Raw genomic sequence first — 22,118 nt, forward strand, 5'->3', positions numbered from 1 at the left:
CCCGCAGGCTACTAACAATCCATATCTCCTGACCACCAATGTCCGAAGTACATCGTCCGCGCCACGGCCCAGGCCCCATCATCAACGATATACATGGTAAAGATATTCCCGTATATGGACCTTTGTTGTATGCGGTTGAGCAGCCAGCAATGGACACAGCGCTGGTCGTGGCTTTACTGACTGTTTCGGTGGCTGACATTGCATCTTGCCTTGCGATTGAGGGTGGAGCGAAATATCTCTGGTAGAGATTTCGTTGTTGATGGGGCTCTTATATAAAGGGGGGATTGTCGGGCTAGTTAGCATGATCCTTTGGTCTTGGCTGATGGTTGGTGGATTGTAGATGATTGGTGTGTATGTCTCAGGTAGCATTGTAGGTGTGTGGAGGGATGGGATATGGTTACGCCGCTTTGAGATCAAGGAAGTTAAATGGCATGGGAGGAGTTGCTAAGCGAGAATAGGGTTTGACTTGGTGAAAGTGGTAGTGGTGGTGTTGGTATTGGGGTGAACTGAACTGTGCATGTCGCAATGTCACTGCCAATGTTCTGACCGGAGAACAGTGTAGAGCGTCTGCAAGCACCAGAGCACACTGACAGTCGGTGAACTAAAACGGGAGGATGGAATCGGGGCTCTTTCTATGCCATATGTACGAAATATCACAGATGGTAGTTGACTGGCCTGGAAAGTAGTTCATGCCTGAGGCATTAATTTCCCAACCAGGCAAGTCAATATCTTTTGCTATGGGATAGACTCACTCACCAATGGACCTAAGTCACGATGCTGTCTCAATAATATGTCTGGCAGGCTTAGACAGGGGTGTCTGACAATTTACAGCCTCAATTAGAGAAGTATATTACTGAAAACTTTGAATGACATCATCACCAATAGCCAATATATAAATGTCCAGTGCATAGTATTAACTGCTACGATCATGACAGGTCGAATCAATAACGTCTGCAGGTGCTCGGAGACTTGCACCCAATATGCGGATGATATAGAACCTAAAACTCAGGTCAGATCATATGTTCCGATGAAGGAGATGCCAGATATACTCCGTAGGCAGTAGGCAGTAGGCAGCCGAGGCAATGAAGGTACTAGATCGATCACACGCAACGAAGATCCAGTCTGCTAAACCCAAAGACAAACCTTCTTGCATCTTTGAATGCAGTACGCTTAGCATCGGGATCCTACTGTCAACTCTGCACACTAACATCGAGGCTAATATCCAGGCACATCGCCGATCACAATGCTCCATTCAGGTCTATAGGTATAATGAAAGGAGAAACGTCATTAGTTACAAGGGTAATTCCCGGTCCGGCCCCGTCTCCATGATGCCTGGTACATTCCACGTTGGGGCCGCGACTATTCACCGGGTATGCAAAACGCCACAGAGATATCAAATGGGGTGAAATCAACACAATCAAACAATTAGAGAAGAAAACGGTACATCTCGACCATCGTTGGTATGTCACAAGGATAGATGAATTAGAAATCGTCATATGCCACTCCCATCTGTACAACTCCGGAGCCAACACCATCAAGGAAATAGAAGTGCAAAGAAAGAACCTGATCTGCGCTGGATCCAGGGAAACCAATGACAAAACCAGTCCCATAAAGAAGAATTCGGGACGGTGAGAAACGACTGAGAATGATGGATATGCTGTCATACCAAGACGCCGTCAGATGTCGGCTTCGGCCTGCAACGCGGCTTCTCACGGTCAAGGCCGGTGCCAGCAAACAAAAACGAATGAACAAATCACTCTGGCATGGTTGGATTTTGCCTGATAATTATGGGTCTTCCCCAAAAGCAAGCTTTTGATCGGGGCTGCGTGTTGTCCGAGTCGAACCTCGGTGGCCCAGTCGTGTGCGATTCTCATGTCAACGCCCTGAATGAAAGGCGGCCAGATAGGCGACATGCTATCTCGTATTAGAAAGCGCGAGCTTCTCAACGGGCAAAGAATAAAAAATCTCTATCGAACTGTCCAACAGTGGTCAAGTCATAGCGATGCGTTCCTCCTCCGGGTATAATGCCAGCCCTTCAGCTGATAATCTGCCGGGCGCCTTCTTTACCCAGCACACCGGGCTCCTGGGGCTTGGGGCTCCTATCGCGCCCCTTCTTCCTGCTGAGGAAGGCGAGCATGCCGCTATTGGAGCCCTTCCCTTTGACTGACCCGGTATCGTAGCCTTCGGCAGGCAGGGTGGAGCTATGATCCGCAAGCTCGCTCCAGCTACCCGCTTCTTCCAACACCATCTGTACCCCTCCGCCCTTGCTTTGTTTCCGGGTCGCGCCCCGCGGGCGCACGGCAGTCGGTGGCAAGGGACGGTGGAAGGGCGGGGCCGGCGGCGGGGGTGGAGGAGGTAGCGAGGCTTGCGAGGTGGGGGTTTCGCTGAGAGGGGACGGGGTGTCAGGCTGAGTCAAGTGACTGACAGAGCCATCGTTTCGGAGAGGAGGCGAGTTTCTGGAGAGGTCGGGCTGTGAGACTTGTCGGGAATGCGTTGACGACTGCGTTTGGTGGATCGGCAGGCATTCTTCCGGGTTTCTAGCCAGGGTCAGCTAAAGCCACAAGGCAAGATAGGCAAGGAGAACTTACGTTGATGCTGCAATCGCATCCGCAGCGTTGCTGATGTTGGTTAGCACGGCATCCCCATCTCCGTTTGCTTGGAGACCAACGTACCCTACGTAGTTCACCTTGGTATAATCGAAGGGCTCGAACATCGTCTCAATGAGACGGTGCAGTTCGTCCTCGCGGATTTCCTTGGCCGTCGCATCCTCCCGCAACTCGGCTCTCGGTTTTTGCCGGCGAGCTCTGGCCTCAAGCGGCGCCTCCTCCAAGAGTAGTTCCTCCAAGTCATATGTGGCGTCAAAGTTGGTCTTGTCGCTGGACGGACGGAACACGGGCGGGATTTCCTTCGCCTCCAGGGCAACAAAGTCGAGGTCGGCGAAAAACATATGCGAGGTGAAGCTCTCAAAGCTGATCGCACCAATTCGCTTCGACCGATCTCTTTCCATAAACGCCGACATTGCTCGGAGGCAGGGAACGGAGACCGCGGGGTTGGTGACGTAGTACTTTGGTTGCGCCTTTTTGATGTTTTCGCTGAGCACGTCCTGGCTCCGACCTTCGAACGGGCGCTACAGGAGTCAGCAATGGACCAAACTGTCAAAAAATGAAGCGACATACCTTGTTGTAGATACACTCGTAGAATGTAACTCCAAGTGACCACCAATCAACTTCGCAATAGTATCCGCCTCCTTCATACACTTCCGGAGCGAGATACGCCAGTGTTCCCGATTTACTTGTGAGAGGTTTGCCGGGTCGAAAGTCAGAGGCGACGTTCTGTCCCGCGGAGGTCAGTTTCGAATGATCAGATCGCATGCGACCGGCAGACTTACAAAATCGGCCAAATGAACATGCCCCTCCGAGTCAAGCAGAATATTGTCCGGCTTGACGTCACGATGGATAATTCCCTGCGAGTGAATGTACCTCAGAGCGCAACCCAGCTCAGCTATCCAGAACCTCACTGCCTCCTCCGTGAAACATTTCCGCGAGATGTGAAAGCGGAGGTCACCGCCATTCATCAAATCCACCACAATGTAACTTCTCAATTATCAGTGACTGCGGACGGATGATGGGGATGTCGTGTTGGGAGAGCTATTGCAGGACGCACATATATTCAATGTCTTGGAAGCTGTATCTCAAGTTGCAAAGGAAGGCATGGTTGAGGTGCTCGAGCATCCGCCGTTCACGGATGATATTTCGTACGCTTTCCGACCGGACAACTATCCAAGAAACGAGCATCTAATGTCAGCGTGCATCGAGGCCCTCGATCGGCAGCCACATACCTTCTTCCTTCCGAATATATTTCAGCGCGAACGTCAACCCGGTGTCTTTCTTCTCCACGATGCGAACCTTGCCGAACGCACCCTTGCCAACCACCCGCAACAAACGAAACTGATTCAAGTTCACTGCGCCACTGTCAGCCCCTCCGCCGCCTATTATTGTCTGCCAACCCGATACGTACACTCATCGGTGGCGGCCACCTGTTTCCCTTGCGAGTTTCCCATTTAGACAGTTGTGTAACCACAGACGTTGGAGATCTTGTTCTCGGTCACCAATAGCAACATCCCACTGAAACCACAGTACTCTCGACGTTGGGAGATGGAATGCGAGGGGTGGGAGTCGAGAGAATTATCGCAGGGGCGATTCGAGAGAGGAGAGAAAGTGGTCGAGGGGGAGTAGGGGATGGGGGGGGGCGAATTGATTGAGGGAGGTCGTTAGAGAGAAGGATAGAAACTTTATAGGCGATGAAGATGAGGTATGAACATGCAGACCTAGACAGGATGAGACAGGTGTTAGTTAGGAAGAAATAATTTGCGGAAGAGTGCAGAGGTCTATTGAGACGGGGGGAACGTGGGCGGAGGGGCTCATTTTCCCGATTCGCAAAGGAGATAGATAGCAGACTTTTGGAGGAGTGAAACATACCCCAATGAAGAGCGATGATGGCAGGAAGTAAAAGGGAAGAAAGAGGTAGAGAGAGTTTTGGATGGAAGACAAGTACGAAAAGTCCCGACGAGGACAACCAAACGGAGGCCTGGTCGGGGGGGGGGGAAGCGAGAGAGAGAGAGCGCGAGAGCGTGAGAGGGAGAAGGGGGGCGGAAAAGAGCAAATAGAATATGGGATGGAATTCCGAGTAGTAAGTAGCAAGCAGCGGCAGCACAGCAGCAGCAGCAGCAGCAGCAGCAGTAGCCAAAAGGTAAGAGAGGAACGGGGGCAGCCCCTAAGACGGAGAAGATGATGAGTTAAGTTAGTTACTTTTCTGACCAGCAAGGCGGGCCGAAAGTAGTCGGTCGCCTGTACACTAAAACTACCGCGCAGAAAGTTCCCTTACTCGCCCAGTTGGCCCTGCTGACGAAACCAACCAGGATGGGGCCCAGGGACTGTGCAAATAAGGATGATGGTGATGGAGATTGAGGTCTGATGTTTTCTTCTTTTCTTTTTTTTCCCTTTAATTCTTGGGTTTTTTTTCTACTTACTTTTTTATTTTATTCTTTGTTCTTTTTGAGTTTGGTCTTGTTTTGCTTCTTCACGGTATTAACTTTCGTTCTGGAACCCAGCCAGAAGGAATACGACAATGCAGAAACCTCCAATGCAAACAGAAACAAGAGGAGGGAAAGGGGGAAAGAAAAATGTATGAAAGAGGAGAGAGAAAGCGAGACGAAGCGATAGAGGGAAGATGAGCTGTCCCCAATACGAGGCGTAATGGCCCAGGTGACTGGATTAAAATATGGGGTTCAACAAGAGGGGTTCTTGGGTCGGCACTGGGTAAGCGAAGTCGAAAGTCTGGAGAAATCCAAGATGAAGCGATGGATGGAAAACCTTCGTGGCTTGGAACCGGCTACACGGTAAGACACGGGTGTATATTTACAAGCTCTGACCAGTTTGAAAACTCTACAAAATAGACTTATCTTGAATAGCAAGAAGAGATGTGGAAGGGGATAATATGAAACAAAAAGAGAGAGAAATAGCGGCGGTGAGGAAATGGATTAGGGTATACGGAGTGGAGGATAATTAATACTACCAAATAATAGAAAAAGAAAATAATAGTTTATAAAAAAAAAAAGAAAAGAAAAAATAAGAACTACTCAAAAAAATTTACCCAAGTGAAGATACTTACTTACCACTCCTTCACTTAGTTAATAATGAGATGGAGTTATTCTGATGGAGACTACAGAAAAGGGGATGGTTTAAACCCAGGAGAAGTGCCGCTTGGGCCCACGAGGGAAAGGCGCGCCGGCAAGTGGAAAGAGAGATACGGAGTAGACTACGGAGTCGCAAGGGCGAAATGCGAATGGGAGACGAGACGGCCTGGATGGAGCAAGTCAAACAGAAAAGACTGGGCCTGCGGTGGAGAGCAGCAGCTTCACTAACTAAGTTAAAAGTGGTGGACGCCGTGGGTGACATTCGCGAGAAGGGATGATGCGCCGAAGAGGTCTGGAAAATCTGCACCTGCAGGCAAGCAGATGGACTGCTGTAAGCCTGTACTATCTATCTCCCCTGATGCAGCAATAGTTTGTGTGTTTGCCAGCCTTGTCGGTCGTACTTTTGTTTTTTTCTTCTTAATTTTTTTTTTTTTTTAAAAATTTTACCAACATACCAGAACTCTACTAAACCTGCACCAGGCAAGGAACATCCATCGAAGCACCTTGTTTCCTTCCCCACTGCTGCCGACCGAGAGTTTGCTTTTCCCTTAAATCCCCTGTGCGCCTCTTTGCTTCTTCCTTTGCTTGTTCTTTGTCTCTTCTCCGCCTCTTCCAAACTTTCTTCCCGTCAATACCATCTGTCTGGTATTTGGTCTTCTCTATCCTTTCCGCCTCGTGCTTCAACCCCCATCCCAATCTGAATGGCCCCTACCTGCCAACCGAGTGGCCCCAGAACTAGTATTCCTCTGACTACATAGTACATAGTACATCTGGCCTGGCCCATGTCAGACCTCCTTGAAACCCTTTTCTGAGGTTGTGCGTGGCTATAGCTCGTGGCCGCCACGTTTTTGATTGACCGACCGCGCGACCACTTGGCCAGTCATACCAATGGGAATGCGCTGCCCAGCCTTGGTGCTGATGAAGTGGCGGTTGGGGCCAGAATCACCACACACTTCCTGCACCATCCAAATTGCCCATACGGGTTTCGCCCGGGAGGGGTTCTATCTGGTCTGGACAGGCCTCTCAAGCCTCTCTCTGTCTTATCCTCTCGCCCGCCATAAGTCAGATATCCCCTATATTTCACACGAACTACGAATAATTCGCAGATCATCTGGGCTGGTTTGACTCTCACGCTAGTTGCATCTTCATCCCGGTCACCAACCTGGTCTGGCGTTTCAGGTCGCCGTGGCCTGGGCGCCTGCATCGATATGATCCCGGTCAACGTAAAAGCAACCAGGGTGCTGCACTCTATCTGCTTGTGCCACGCAGCCCACGCTGGCCAATCTACTCTCCCTTCTTCCCCCCATGCCTGCATTTAGGTTCTGCAGCAACTATAACGACTGCCACCATCACCTCGTATCCTTCGGGAAACAACTTGATGCATCAAAAAGCTTCACTTCCTCCCCAGGAGCAGGAGTCCCAATATACTGGCTTCCCAACCTGCTGATGCTTATTGATTAATCCCACCGCACGATCATCCACTTAGCGGGGCGGGTCCGACCCCCAAATCCTTTTTAGCCCAGAGATTTGGTGGACCCGGCCGCCCATCCCATCCAGCTTCGTCTCGCCAACGGTGCTGATCTTCTGGATCTAGACAATTTTGAGCTTAGACTTGGCTGCGTAGGCTCCCCGACACCAAACTTAGCTTTCCCCCTACTCCGTCTCGGCATGGTGCATCCTCGCCCGTCGTCCGCTTTCAGGATGCCACGGTCATATTCGGTATGTTCAAAGCTAGGACAGCTGCCGGATGTCTTCCCCGGTGCTATAGTTAGATTTGCTATGGCCCTAGCCAATGTTTCCTCGCACGCGCTCGATACGGGGTGCATGTGGATGCAAAAATAGGAGCAAAAAGATATGACAAGAGTGGGACTCGAACCCACGCCTCTTTCGAGACTGCAATTCATCCAGTTGAACTGGACAAGCTATTCACTTGAGTGCAGCGCCTTAGACCACTCGGCCATCTTGCCTTGATGACTAACTGTCCACTTTTGTGGCATATACTGCAAGGAAATAGAATCGAAGCAAATGGACCTGTCATATCTCGGAAGTCAAGATACAGTGTTGTTATCTCGACCTGTCAGTTCCGTGAGGTCTCTCAGTATTGATAATTTTCTCCACAATCAGCCTTAGTGGAAAGCGGCATCATTCTTCAGAGAAAAGCACGAGGTTATTTGTGTACGCGGGACTGGAATGTAACAGTCGCCCTGCTTTTGCCCGTGAAGATGAGTAGTTTCCCACCCACATTTCATCTACAACTGCACTGGATACACAACACCACTTTGACCTCTGCCTGCAGTGTAGTGTTAATCGATAGTCAAACTAATAAGACTGTCTTTTACTGCATGAGCTATTCATCCACTCAAGCGCTGTTGTGATGGATATGAAAATGTGTCTTTCTATGGTAGCCCACATAAAATAAAGTACATGCATGTATATTAGTTTGTCCAAAATCGACATAGCCATCCAACAACACCATCATAGGATCCAGGGAGACATAACAAAAATGATCAATATTTCGAACAGACAGGACCATCTGTAGACTTCATACTCCCGAAATTATCCTCCAAACCCATAGTACCAAACCAACATAGCATATTTCCATCCACAACTAACACCCCTCCACTCACCACCCCCAATAAAATACAAACAATGCGAAGCAAACCATATCAACAGGCAAGATGGCCGAGTGGTCTAAGGCGCTGCACTCAAGTGAAATATCTTGTCCAGCAATAGCTGGATAGCATTGCAGTCTCGAAAGAGGCGTGGGTTCGAGTCCCACTCTTGTCATAATCTTTTTTATTGATTCTCATTCACATCGATCACATGTCATTCATCCTCGCAACCAGCCCCACTCCAACCCTCTCTTGATCCGAACTTTCGGAAAAACAAGGTACTGAATAGGCAAGATGGCCGAGTGGTTTAAGGCGTCGCACTTAAGTCGTTGGAACTCTTCCTGGTTTGGTTTATTAGAACTGGACTGGTAATCGTTTGGCGGAAATGCGATCTCGTAAGAGGCGCGGGTTCGAACCCCGTTCTTGCCATTTCCTTTTTACCCTTCTCCCTTTCCCCCTTCCTTGGATGAAAGGGTGGGTTGACTGTTTACTTGTGATTTGTTCTTTTTTTTATATATATATATGCTCATTTGTTTCTTTTCCTCTTTCCCTTTTATTTTTTATCATTATCATTGTAACATGCCCAATCTACTGAAAAGGGCTAGGCCCTGTCAGCCATCTGGAATCAGAACATCTATGTTCTGATCTGTCTGGTTCTGGACCTTGACCTGGAGATACCTATAAAAAAAATAGAAATCTTTAAAATAAATAAAGAAATTTATTAGAGTTATAAAGAAAAACTCCCAGAAAAATTATCTATAAAAAAAACTAATCTATCTGTAAATTAAATAGTTCTTTTTCTAATAAATTTAATTTCTTTATTAATTATTATATTTTATATAATTCTTCTAGCTTCTTAGCCTGTTACAGTTTTAAATTTATTTTTTTTTAAAATATTTATTAGATAATAGACCAGTAATATATAATAATTATAATAAATTAATAAATATCTCTAGCTACTATGGAAGTGTTATTTAAATTAATATTATTAATTAATTAATTAAATATATTAAAAAACTAATAATTTAGAATATAGAAATATAATATATTATTTTCTAATAAAGTATAATAATAAATAATAAAATTAGAACTAGTCTTAAATAAATTAAGTAATTTATTAATATCTGATTTTTATTTTCTTAGATATTTATTATAGTACTTTTATTTATATTAATATCAGTATTAATATTAGTATTAGTTTAAGATCTAATTAATATAAAGAAACTAAAATTATTAATATTTATAAGTTTTAATAAAAAGAATAAAAGCAAGTTTCTGAATTAACTTAATAATATATAAATAAAGATTAGAATTAACTAATAATTTATTAATATATTAATTAAATAAATCTAGTATATATTTATATTTTTAAATAAAAAAATTAAAATAAAGATTAATTTATAAATAAAAATTAATTATAAAACCCTATCCTTCTCAGCTATAGTTTTAATTAATTATTTTAAATTAATCTATAAAAATCTAGCTTAATAAAAAAAAGTTATTAATAAGTTATCTATTCTTAAATAAAAAAATTAAATAATTAATAATCTTTTAGTAAAAGTTAACAGTCTGTTAATTAAGACTAAAAAATATAATTAAAAGAATTTAAATAAAAAAAATCTTTTATATTAAATCTTAAATAATAATATCTGCTAATAGATAATAAATATTAAATAAAAATTAGATTTTAAAGATTTTTATTAATAAGTTAAACAGATAGCTGACAAACTTATAAAAATAAATTAATTTTTAAAAAAATAATTAGAATACTTAAATATTTAAATAAATAATATTTTTAAAAAAATAATTATAAATAATATTATAAATTAGAAATTTATAATAATAAGTACAGGACCTGCTCAATAAGTTTAATAAATATTAAAAAAAATATTAGTTAAATATTATAAAACAGGATTCTACTTATATTATAAATTCTTAAAATATTATATTATTAAATATCTTTATCTGTTACTGTAGTATTTCTAAGATTTAAAAAATAAAATTTATTAAATTTTACTTAAAGATAATCCAGCTAGTAAAATTAATTAAATATTAAAAAATCTAGTTACTTAGTAATTTCTAATTTTAAAAAAAGTATAACTTCTCTGGATTATTATCTAGAAGAATATATATTAATTAATTATAATTATAAAAAATTTAAAAAAAAAATTTAAGAATTTAAAGGCTACCACACCTTTTTTATATTAGAATTAGTTAATGAAATTTATTTTATAAATATTTTAATTAATATTAATTATATATCTTATAGAATGATTAGCCAGAACTTTATAAATAAAAATAAATTAAAATATATTTTTATTAAATCCTAAAATATTAAAAGATTTAAGAGGGGAGAAGCCTGTGTAATTAAATTAATAAAAATATTATTAAATATAAATAAAAATTTATAAAAATATATATATCTTTATATTTTATTATATATATATAAATATAATATTATATTAAGACTCCTGTAGATAAAGTACTAGAATATAATATTTTAAATTAAGAATTCTATACTCTATATCCAGAGTATAAAGATAAAAATATAATATAAATAAAAATAAAATTATTTTTTAATATTATTTATAATCTCTGCCAACATGTGGTATACTTAAAAGAATTAAAAAAAAAAAAAAATTTAATAAAGCTATTTATAATAAGTCTAATAAATATTAATAAAGTTTTTTATAAATTTAACCAGTTAAAAAATTTTATAAAAGTAAAAAGCAAGCTATCAGGTCTTTATTATAAATACTTAAATATTTTTAATAAAATAATAATAAATATTTTATTATTTTATTATCCAGGGGTGGACTATGTTATAAAAATAATTAAAAATATTAAAAAAAAAAAAAGAAGATTCCTTGGGACTTTCTCTATTAAATAAATTAATTAAAATTCTTAATATTATAAAAAATCCTGATTAATCTTCTAAAAAAAAAATTTATAAAAATTAATAATTTTTTAGTAACTACACCCGTGCTGTTTATCTTAAAATCTAATAATAATTTATATTTTTATATAAATTATTAAGTATTTAATTAAATAATTATAAAAAACCAGTATTCTTTACTATTTATTTAAAAAATCCTTTAATATATTTCAAAGATCTGTTATTATATTAAATTAGATATTATTTAGATCTTTTACTATATTTAGATTAAAGAAGAAAATAAATAAAAAACTATATTTTATACTTATTTTAAATTATTTAAATAACTAGTAATTCTATTCAGACTTATTAATTATTTAAATATATTCTAGTAATATATTAACTAGATCTTATAAGAATTTCTTAATAAATTTTATTTTATTTATATTAATAATATTCTTATCTTTATAAATAAAAATCTAATTATATATTATATCTAGATATAATAAATACTGGAATACTTATAGAATATAAATCTTTAAATAAATATTAATAAGTATAAATTTAAGATAACTATTATAAAATACCTAAAATTTATTATTAAAATAAAAAAAGAAATCTATATAAATCTTGTTAAAATCCAGACTATATAAAATTAGAAAATATTAAAGATTATCTATAATATTAAGATTTTTTTAGAATTTACTAACTTTTATTAATAGTTTCTTAAGAACTGGAGAATTTATTTAAAATTCTTAATATAATTTATTAAAAAAAATATCAAGTTCAGCTGGACACCAGAAATCTAAAAAATATTTAAAATTTTTAAAAAAATTTTTACTACTGCTCCTGTTCTTGTATATTAAAATTTTAAATAAAAAATATTAATAAAAATTAATTTTTTTAAATAATATATAAAAGAGATATTATTTTAATAAAATAATCAAGAAATTCTTTATCTGATAATATATTTTTTAAAGAAAAATCTATCTATAAAATATAATTATTAGATCTATAATAAGAAGCTGCTGATAATTATTTAAATTTTATAAAAATAAAAACCAGAGTTTATTATATTTTTTTATTTTAAAATTCTTAGTAACTATCAGAATCTAGAATATTTTATAATTTAATAATAATTTATAAAATAATAAATATATTAGATCCAGTTCTTAAGCTATTTTAATTTCATGATTAATTATTATTTAAAAATAATAAATATTTAATTAAATATTTTATTTTAAAAATCCCAGGACATGTCCAAGAAGAAAAATAAGTATATTATAAATTAAAAAATCTAGTTATTTTATTTTATATCTGAAGAAGGACTTATCTATATAATATTTATTAATAAAAATTCTAAAAAAGAAATCTCTGTAAATCTAGAACCTGAAAAACTAATATTAGATAATCTATAAAAATAAATAGAATAAATTAATAAGAATTTAAAAAAATATTATAAAATAATAGCTGAAAACAGATCTAAGCTTTTTAAATAATTAAAATTAAAAGTTTCTATTATAAAATACTAATTAAATATAAATTAATACTTATTCTTTTAAAAGCAAGTCTGGATTTTTAATTTAGAGTTCTTATAAACTTAAATTATTTAAAAAATTTATAATAATATAATCACTGGGCACCCCGGACAGGACTAGATTTATAAAATAATTATTTATTATTATTACTAATTAAATATAAGTAAAAATATTTACTGGTTCTACTATAACTATAATAATTATAAAATTAATTATATCTAGAAAAATTATAAATAAGATTTTTTAAAATTACTATTAATCCCTAATTAATTTTAGTAAAATATTATTATTAACTTTCTAGTAGATCTCCTGGAGTCTTAAGATTATAAAAATATTATAATTATTATTAATTAATTAATTAAAAATATTATTATTGAAGCTGTTCTGAATATAAATATAAAAAACTTTATAAATATATTTATCTGAATATTTTATAATTATTATAAAATACTTTAATCAGTGGTTTTGGACTACAGCTCTCAGTTTATAAGTGAATTATGGACAACCCTGTGTGAGGCCCTGGGTATTTGAAAAGGACTAGGCCCTGTCAGCCATCTGGAATCAGAATATCTATATTCTAACCTGTCTGGTTCTAGACCTTGATCTGGAAATATTTATAAGAAAAATAGAAATCTCTAGAATAAATAAAAGAGTTTATTAGAATTATAAAAAAAAATTTCTAAAAAAATTATTTATAAGAAAGACTAACCTGTCTATAAATTAAATAATTCTTTTTTTAATAAATTTAATTTTTTTATTAATTATTATATTTTATATAGTTCTTCCAGCTTCTTAATCTGTTATAATTTTAAATTTATTCTTTTTTAAAATATTTATCAAATAATAGACCGGTAATATATAATAATTATAATAAATTAATAAATATCTTTAACTATTATAGAGATATTATTTAAGCTGATATTATTAATTAATTAATTAAATATATTAAAAAATTAATAATTCAGAATATAAAAATATAATATATTATTTTTTAATAAAATATAATAATAAATAACAAGATTAAAACCAGTCTTAAATAGATTAAATAATTTATTAATATTTAATTCTTATTTTTTTAAATATTTATTATAGTATTTTTATTTATATTAATATTAATATTAATATTAATACCAGTCTAAGATTTAATTAATATAAAAAAACTAAAGTTACCAATATCTATGAGCTTTAATAGAAAGAATAAAAATAAATTTTTAAATTAACTTAATAATATACAGATAAAAATCAGAATTAATTAATAATTTATTAATATACTAATTAAATAAATTTAATATATATTTATATTTTTAAACAGAGAAGCTAAAATAAAAATTAATTTATAAATAAAAATTAATTATAAAGCTCTATCCTTCTCAGCTATAATTTTAATTAATTATTTTAAATTAATTTATAAAAATTTAATTTAATAAGAAAAAGTTATCAGCAAGTTATCTATTCTTAAATAAGAAAATTAAATAATTAATAATTTTTTAATAAAAGTTAATAGTCTGCTAATTAAGACTGGAGAATATAATTAAAAAAATTTAAATAAAAAGAATTTTTTATATTAAATCTTAAATAATAATATCTACTAATAGATAATAGATATTAAATAAAAACTAAACTTTAAAAACTTTTATTAATAAGTTAAACGGGTAGCTGATAAATTTATAAAAATAAATTAATTTTTAAAAAAATAACTAGAATACTTAAATATCTAAATAAATAATATTTTTAAAAAAATAATTATAAATAATATTATAAATTAAAAATTTATAGCAGCAAATACAAGACCTGTTTAATAAGTTTAATAAATATTAAAAAAAATATTAATTAAATATTATAAAACAGAACTTTATTTATATTATAAATTCTTAGAATATTATATTATTAAATATTTTTATCTACTATTACAGTACTTCTAAAATTTAAAAGATAAAGTTTACTAAGCTCTACTTAAAAATAATTTAATTAATAAAATTAATTAAATATTAAAAAGTCCAGCTATTCAGCAGCTTCTAATTTTAAAAAAAATATAGTTTTTCTAGATTATTATTTAAGAAAATATATATTAATTAATTATAATTATAAAAAATTTAAAAAAAAAATTTAAGAATTTAAAGGCCACCACACCTTCTCTATATTAAAATTAATTAATAGAATTTATTTTATAAATATTTTAATTAATATTAATTATATATCTTACAGGATAATCAGCTAGAACTTTATAAATAAAAATAAATTAAAATATATTCTTATTAAATCTTAAAATATTAAAAAATTTAAAAGAGGGAAAGTCTGTATAATTAAATTAATAAAAATATTATTAAATATAAATAAAAACCTGTAAAAGTATATATATTTTTATATTTTATTATATATATATAAATATAATATTATATTAAAACTTCCATGGATAAAGTACTAAAATATAATATTTTAAATTAAAAATTTTATACTTTATATTTAGAGCACAAGAATAAAAATATAATATAAATAAGAATAAAATTATTTTTTAATATTATTTATAATTTTTACCAATATATAATATACTTAGAAGAATTAAAAAAAGAAAAAAAATTTAATAAAGCTATTTATAATAAGTCTAATAAATATTAATAAAGCTTTTTATAAATTTAACCAGTTAAAAAATTTTATAAAAATAAAAAATAAGCTATTAGACTTCTACTATAAATATTTAAATATTTTTAATAAAATAATAATAAATATTTTACTATTTTATTACCCGGGGGTAGACCATGCTATAAAAATAATTAAAAATATTAAAAAAAAAAAAAAAGGTCTCTTAGGGCCTCCTTTATTAAATAAATTAATTAAAATTTTTAATATTATAAAAAATCCTAATTAATCTTCTAAAAAAAAAATTTATAAAAATTAATAATTTTTTAACAGCTGTGCCTGTACTATTTATTTTAAAATCTAATAATAATCTATATTTTTATACAGATTATTAAATATTTAACTAGATAATTATAAAGAACTAGTATTTCTTACTATTTATTCAGAAAATCTTTTAATATATTTTAAAAATTTATTATTATATTAAATTAAATATTATTTAGATCTTCCACCGCATCCAGATCAAAGAAGAAAATAAATAGAAAATTATATTTTATATTTATTTTAAATTATTTAAATAACTAATAACTTTATTCAGGCTTGTTAATTATCTAAGTATATTTTAATAATATATTAATTAAATTTTATAAGAATTTCTTAACAAATTCTGCTTTATCTATATTAATAATATTTTTATTTTTATAAATAAAAGTCTGATTATATATTATATCTAGATATAATAAATATTAAAATATTTATAAAATATAAATCTTTAAATAAATATTAACAAGTACAAGTTTAAAATGATTATTATAAAATATCTAGAATTTATTATTAAAATAAAAAAAGAAATCTATATAAATTTTATTAAGATCCAGATTATATAAAACTAGAAGATATTAAAAATTATCTATAATATTAAAGTCTTTCTAGAATTTATTAATTTTTATTAATAATTTTTTAAGAACTAGAAAATCTACTTAGAATCCTTAATATAATTTATTAAAAAGAATATTAAATTTAACTAGATACCAGAGATTCAAAAAATATTTAAAATTTTTAAAAAGATTTTTACTACTATTCCTGTTCTCGCGTATTAAGATCCTAAATAAGAAATATTAATAAAAATTAATTTCTCTGGATAATATACAGGAGGAATATTATTTTAATAAAATAATTAAAAAATTTTTTATTTAATAATATACTTCTTAAAAAAAAATCTATCTATAGAATATAATTATTAAATCTATAATAAGAAATTATTAATAATTATCTAAATTCTATAAGAATAGAAACCAGAGCTTATTATATTTTTCTATTTTAAAATTTTCAGTAATTATTAAAATCTAGAATATTTTATAATTTAACAGCAGCTTATAGAGTGATAAATATATTAAATCTAATTTTTAAACTATTTTAATTTTATAATTAATTATTATTTAAAAATAATAAATATTTAATTAAATATTTTATTTTAAAGATTTCAGAACATGCCCAAGAAGGAAGATAAGTATATTATAAATTAAAAAATCTAATTATTTTATTCTATATCTAAAAAAGGGCTTATCTATATAATATTTATTAATAAAAATCTTAAAAAAAAATCTCTATAAGTCCAGAATCTAAAAAATTAATATTAGATAACTTATAAAAGCAAGTAGAATAGACTAATAAAAATCTAAAAAAATATTATAAAATAATAACTAAAAACAAGCCTGAGCTTTTTAAATAATTAAAATTAAAAATTTTTATTATAAAATATTAGCTGGACATAAATTAATATCTATTTTTTTAAAAGTAAATCTAGATTTTTAATTTAGAATTCTTATAAATTTAAATTATTTAAAAAATTTATAATAATATAATTACTGGGTACTCCAGACAGGACTAGATTTATAAAATAATTATTTATTATTACTACTGATTAAATATAAATAAAGATATCTGCTAATTCTGCTATAATTATAATAATTATAAAATTAATTATATTTAAAAAGACTATAAATAAGATCTCTTAAAATTATTACTAATTTCTAATTAATTTTAATAAAATATTATTATTAACTTCCTGGTAGACCTTCCAGAGTCTTAAGATTATAAAAATATTATAGTTATTATTAACTAGTTAATTAAAAATATTATTATTAAAGCTATCCCGAGCATGGATATAAAGAATTTTATAAATATATTTATTTAAATATTTTATAATTATTATAAAGTACTTTAATCAGTAATTTTAGACTACAGCTCTTAATTTATAAGTAAATTATAAATAACCCTATACAAGGCCCTGGATATTAAATAATATTTTTTTATTATTTATTATTCTGAAACAGATAGAGCAACAGAGCACTGAATTATAATTATTAAGATTTTTTTATAATACTTTATAAATTAATAATAAATTAATTAATAAAAATTATTACTTCTGATACAGCTAGTCCTAAATAATTAAGACTTTATATTAATAGAAATAAATTTCTTCTTCTTATAGTATAGCTTCTATATAAAGTTCTTAAACTTAAATATTAAAATAAATTTTTTAAAATATAATTAAATCAGAAATTTCCAAGAACAGGCTAAAGCTATTTTTAATAAATTTTAAAAAATCTAAAATATTATTAGCTTAATAATAATAATAATATAAGAAATATAAAAATAATATATTAATTAATAATAAAATCCTACTCTCTGCTATAAAGAAAATAATAAAATCTAGTTAAATTTAAAAAATATTATAACTAACTAATTTAGTAAGAAGTTAAACTAATAAAATATAAAGTTTATAATACTGGAATAAATTAAGATATATATATATAAATTAAATATATTATTTAAAATTTATCTAATATTTTATATTAATCTATTTTAATCTACTGTTACAGACTCTTTATCTATTTAAAAAATAATTAATTAATAATTAAATATTATTATTACAAAAGATAGTACTGAGAAATATATTATTAAAAAAATTATAAATAAAAAAAATATATCCCAAGAAAAATACAGCTATAAAAAAATATTTCTAGTTAAATAAAAAAAATATACTAAATCTATATAAGAACCAGTAACTGAGTTTTATAATATTAAGATTTATAAATACTAGTATAATTTTATTTATTTATTTTATTTAAAAAAATCTATATTAGCTCAGCTGTGTTATAATAAAAAAAATAATAATTAAAAAAAATTAGATTTTATTAATTATCTAGAATTAGAATATTTATATTCTGATTTATCTGGTTCTAGATCTTAATCTAAAAATATTTATAAAAAAAATAGAAATCTCTAGAATAAGTAAAAAAATTTATTAGAATTATAAAGAAAAACTCCTAGAAAAGTTATTTATAAGAAAAATTAATTTATCTATAGATTAGATAGTTCTTTTTCTAATAAATTCAATTTTTCTATTAATTACTATACCTTACGTAGTCCTCCCGGCTTCTTAGCCTGTCACAGCATTAAATGATGTCTTTCTACTGCTTATCATCCTGAAACAGATGGAGCGACAGAGTACTGAATTACAGTTATTAAAATCTTTTTATAATATTTTATAAACCAATAACAGATTAACTAGTAAGAATTATTATCTCTAGTATAACTAGCTCTAAATAACTAGAACTCTATATTAATAGAAGTAAACTTCTTCTTTTTATAATACAGCTTTTATATAAAATTCTTAGACTTAAGTATTAAAATAAATTTTCTAAAATATAACTAAGCTAGGAATCTTTAAGAGCAGACTGAAGCTATTCTCAGTAAATTCTAAGAAATCTAAGATATTATTAACTTAATAATAACAGCAGTATAAGAAATATAAAAATAATATATTAATTAACAGTAAAATCCTATTTTTTATTATAAAGAAAATAATAAGATCTAGTTAAATCTAAAAAATATTATAATTAATTAATTTAGTAAGAAGTTAGACCAGTAGAATATAAAATTTATAATATTAAAATAAATTAAAATATATATATATAAACTGAATATATTATCTAGAATTTATTTAATATTTTATATTAATTTATTTTAATCTACTGTTACAGATCCTCTATCTATTTAAAAAATAATTAATTAATAATTAAATATTATTATCACGGAAGACAGTACTAAGAAATATATTATTAAAAAAATTATAAATAAAAAAAATATGTTCCAAGAAAAATACAGCTATAAAAAAATATTTTTAATTAAATAAAAAAAATATATTAAATTTATATAAAAACCAGTAACTGAGCTTTATAATATTAAAATCTATAAATATTAATATAATCTTATTTATTTATTTTATTTAAAGAAATTTATATCAGCTTAGCTGTATTATAGTAAAAAGAATAATAATTAAAAAAAACTAGATTCTATTAATTATCTAGAATTAAAATATCTATATTTTAATTTATCTAGTTCTGGATCTTGATCCAGAGATATCTATAAAAAAAATAGAAATTTCTAAAGTAAGTAAAGAAGTTTACCAGAGTTATAAAGAAAAATTTTTAGAAGAATTATTTATAAGAAGAACTAATCTATCTGTAGATTAGATAATTTTTTCTTTAATAAATTCAATTTCTCTATTAATTACTATATCTTACATAGTCCTCCCGGCTTCTTAGCCCGTCACATCTACTACCCCCAAAGCCTCTAACGAGATGTCAATAAGATATTATCTATCGGCCATTCATCTATTTGTGATGAACTTCCCCATCACCTAGCATAGTAGGTGAACACCCAGAAAGTAATAGATGAATCTATATATATCGTCTCAATACCGCCTATTCCTATCCCTTTTCCCCAACTGGAGGTGGATCATCCGGATGGATTCAGTTTAAGGTAGTGGGGGATGTCATGCAGGGATCAATCGGGGTAAAATGGATAGGGGCCATAATGTGCAGTATTATTGATCTGTCATATTATCTTGGTTATCTATGTCTTTGCTTCTTAGTACTGATGTTTATAGTTAGGTCTGTGAGGTGTGCTTTAGTTCAGATTCATAATATGGGATGTATGGGTGGGGCGGGTGTCGATAATATATAAGTATTCAGTTGCTCCGCGGTTGGGGACTGCATGGCATTTCCACCACTAGGCTGAGAAATGATAGAAAATTATATAACCCCGATGTAGTATTGATATAGAGTGAAGCTTTGATATAAGGACTGATATACGTTAATGAGAAAAAGAATTGTAGGCCTTGTAGAGACCAAGGTAGGATGTTTGTTTATGACCCCTATATAGCTATAATATAACTAACCATAACTTATCATAACTGTAGATAACTTCGAGAATCTATTAGCTGTCTTTATTATACCCTCCTCACGCAGCCTCTGGAGCATTAATCCAAAGTTGATGTACTCGAATCAATACTACTATTATATTAATAGATGCTCATTGCATGCCCAAGAAGACAATCTCAAACATTTTATCCCCACAAACAAAACAATTACCTATTGACAATCGAATAATCAAACAACCAACTCCCCGCCCATAACCCGCACCGCACTTCCCCTCAACTCCACCGTCTCAATCTTCTTCTCACCACCAGTACTCTTCGTACTAACAGCAACGCTAATATCCGACCTCCTCCCCATCTCCACACCCTGCACAATATCGTACTCGACCTTCCCCTCACCAGCACTAGTCAAAGCCAAATAACTCGACAAACCACTGGCCGCACTGCCCGTCGCCGGGTCCTCAAAGTTCCTCAACAACATCCTCGACCGGATGACCTTCTTCCCTGTCGCCTCATCATGAACCCCAGGAACATAAAAGTACACCACGATAAGACCAGCTCCTTCCCACCCCTCATCAAGGTATCCGCCTTGCGAGACAGATTTGCAGGGGATCACTTCTCCGCTCACGGGGGCTTCCGTGGCAGCTAGGGCTTCCAAGCTGGGTAATTCAACCAAGACCTGGCTCATGCCTTTGACGATGGAGAAGACGGGGAAGCTAGCATTTTTCTCGCTAGAGAGGAAAGAAGTCAAAGAAGGATGCAATCTCAGCATCTCCGACAGCGGGAACCGCGATGAGTGGATGTGCACATTGTGTGCGATTTGAGCGGCCACTACGCCGCCATCTGATGAAGGCGACACACGGGAAATGGCGAATGGACCAGCTTTGGTGAGAAGAGTCGTGACATCTTTCTTGTCGGACTCTTCTGGAGAATGCTGCAGGAACCAGGAGACTGCGCCGATGGTGGGGTGGCCGGCGAAGGGGAGTTCTTCGTCTGTGGTGAAGATGTCGATTTTGCGGACAGAAGGGGTGGCGGGGTCAGTGGGGTGGATGAAGATGGTTTCAGAGAGGTTGAATTCACGCGCGATGGTTTGTTTTTGGGATTGTGTGATGGTGTTGTTGGTAGGGAGGAAGACCACGCCTAGCGGGTTGCCGGAGTAGGGGGTGGTGGTGAAGACGTCGAGGGTGAGGAAGCGGAGGGATTGAGACATTTTGATTGTTGATACTACTTATTCAATAGAGGTAGATGCGATTATTTTTAAGGCTTGAGAAATGGAAGGAATCATGGATGGTGCCGAAGTATAGATATAGCTAGGAGGAGAAAAGTGTATGAGTCATGACGTGAAGGGATTGGATCAGGCGATGGTGGGGAATCTCCACGCCCTCCGAATAGCACGCGGATATCCCAGGAACCATACTTCTCCAGCTCGGTTAGAAGTGATGGCTCCACTAGAGGCTGCAAAATGCCGGCACTTGTGGATGGGGTTTGATTTGACAGTTTGGATGCCAGAAAGTTCTTTCGGTGTGCGGCATGTTCTCCCCGGTGCTTTGCACGTGGAATGCTAACCACAACGTCGGTGATCGGGACCTTTAGT

At 31.8% G+C, this 22,118-nt stretch overlaps 5 protein-coding genes and 3 non-coding genes across 8 annotated transcripts; 3 read left to right on the top strand and 5 right to left on the bottom strand.

The window, feature by feature from the left end:
* Window positions 1-1,482: 1,482 nt before the first annotated feature.
* Window positions 1,483-1,913, bottom strand: BO79DRAFT_227056 (uncharacterized protein; the record flags this gene model as incomplete). The annotated part of the gene is made up of 2 exons (XM_025683845.1): window positions 1,483-1,758; window positions 1,845-1,913. The coding sequence occupies 2 exons, from the start codon at window positions 1,911-1,913 to the stop codon at window positions 1,483-1,485; spliced, it is 345 nt and encodes a 114-aa protein (XP_025540943.1).
* Window positions 1,850-4,224, bottom strand: BO79DRAFT_6681 (serine/threonine-protein kinase). Its single transcript, XM_025689575.1, has 8 exons — window positions 4,018-4,224; window positions 3,839-3,961; window positions 3,664-3,775; window positions 3,389-3,593; window positions 3,177-3,332; window positions 2,673-3,127; window positions 2,589-2,618; window positions 1,850-2,537 (listed from the first exon to the last, which is right to left on the bottom strand). Exons 1-8 carry the CDS (start codon window positions 4,058-4,060, stop codon window positions 2,036-2,038), a joined length of 1,626 nt encoding a protein of 541 aa, XP_025540944.1. The 5' UTR covers window positions 4,061-4,224; the 3' UTR covers window positions 1,850-2,035.
* BO79DRAFT_236812 (uncharacterized protein) lies at window positions 4,155-5,275 on the top strand (the record flags this gene model as incomplete). Its single annotated transcript, XM_025684623.1, has 6 exons — window positions 4,155-4,231; window positions 4,275-4,311; window positions 4,456-4,505; window positions 4,658-4,689; window positions 4,893-4,935; window positions 5,111-5,275. The coding sequence occupies 6 exons, from the start codon at window positions 4,155-4,157 to the stop codon at window positions 5,220-5,222; spliced, it is 351 nt and encodes a 116-aa protein (XP_025540945.1). The 3' UTR covers window positions 5,223-5,275.
* Window positions 5,276-5,721: 446 nt separating this feature from the next.
* On the bottom strand, window positions 5,722-6,660 carry BO79DRAFT_227059 (uncharacterized protein; the record flags this gene model as incomplete). Its single annotated transcript, XM_025683846.1, has 5 exons — window positions 5,722-5,817; window positions 5,859-5,923; window positions 5,956-6,002; window positions 6,167-6,217; window positions 6,557-6,660. 5 exons carry the CDS (start codon window positions 6,658-6,660, stop codon window positions 5,722-5,724), a joined length of 363 nt encoding a protein of 120 aa, XP_025540946.1.
* Window positions 6,661-7,550: 890 nt separating this feature from the next.
* Window positions 7,551-7,662, bottom strand: BO79DRAFT_t105. Its single transcript has one exon. It is a non-coding gene; the product is annotated as a tRNA-Leu (tRNA).
* Window positions 7,663-8,367: 705 nt separating this feature from the next.
* Window positions 8,368-8,482, top strand: BO79DRAFT_t92. Its single transcript has one exon. It is a non-coding gene; the product is annotated as a tRNA-Leu (tRNA).
* A 113-nt stretch (window positions 8,483-8,595) lies between these two features.
* On the top strand, window positions 8,596-8,736 carry BO79DRAFT_t93. The gene has a single exon. It is a non-coding gene; the product is annotated as a tRNA-Leu (tRNA).
* An 11,858-nt stretch (window positions 8,737-20,594) lies between these two features.
* Window positions 20,595-21,781, bottom strand: BO79DRAFT_208416 (PhzF family phenazine biosynthesis protein). Its single transcript, XM_025682391.1, has one exon. It carries the CDS (start codon window positions 21,732-21,734, stop codon window positions 20,757-20,759), a length of 978 nt encoding a protein of 325 aa, XP_025540947.1. The 5' UTR covers window positions 21,735-21,781; the 3' UTR covers window positions 20,595-20,756.
* Between the last annotated feature and the right edge of the window lie 337 nt (window positions 21,782-22,118).

Source organism: Aspergillus costaricaensis (assembly GCF_003184835.1).
Source record: "Aspergillus costaricaensis CBS 115574 unplaced genomic scaffold BO79scaffold_11, whole genome shotgun sequence".
Taxonomy (NCBI): Eukaryota; Fungi; Ascomycota; class Eurotiomycetes; order Eurotiales; family Aspergillaceae; genus Aspergillus; species Aspergillus costaricensis.

What these genes read in the sequence shown, in the direction of transcription:
- BO79DRAFT_6681 (XM_025689575.1), bottom strand. Translation starts at nt 4,060, where the DNA reads ATGGGAAACTCGCAAGGGAAACAGGTGGCCGCCACCGATGAGT. An exon ending in ATATATTCGGAAGGAAGAAG is followed by an intron (nt 3,776 to 3,838) that starts GTATGTGGCTGC and finishes TTTCTTGGATAG; the next exon opens with TTGTCCGGTCGGAAAGCGTA. An exon ending in GATGCGATTGCAGCATCAAC is followed by an intron (nt 2,538 to 2,588) that starts GTAAGTTCTCCT and finishes GACCCTGGCTAG; the next exon opens with AAACCCGGAAGAATGCCTGC.
- BO79DRAFT_208416 (XM_025682391.1), bottom strand. Translation starts at nt 21,734, where the DNA reads ATGTCTCAATCCCTCCGCTTCCTCACCCTCGACGTCTTCACCACCACC.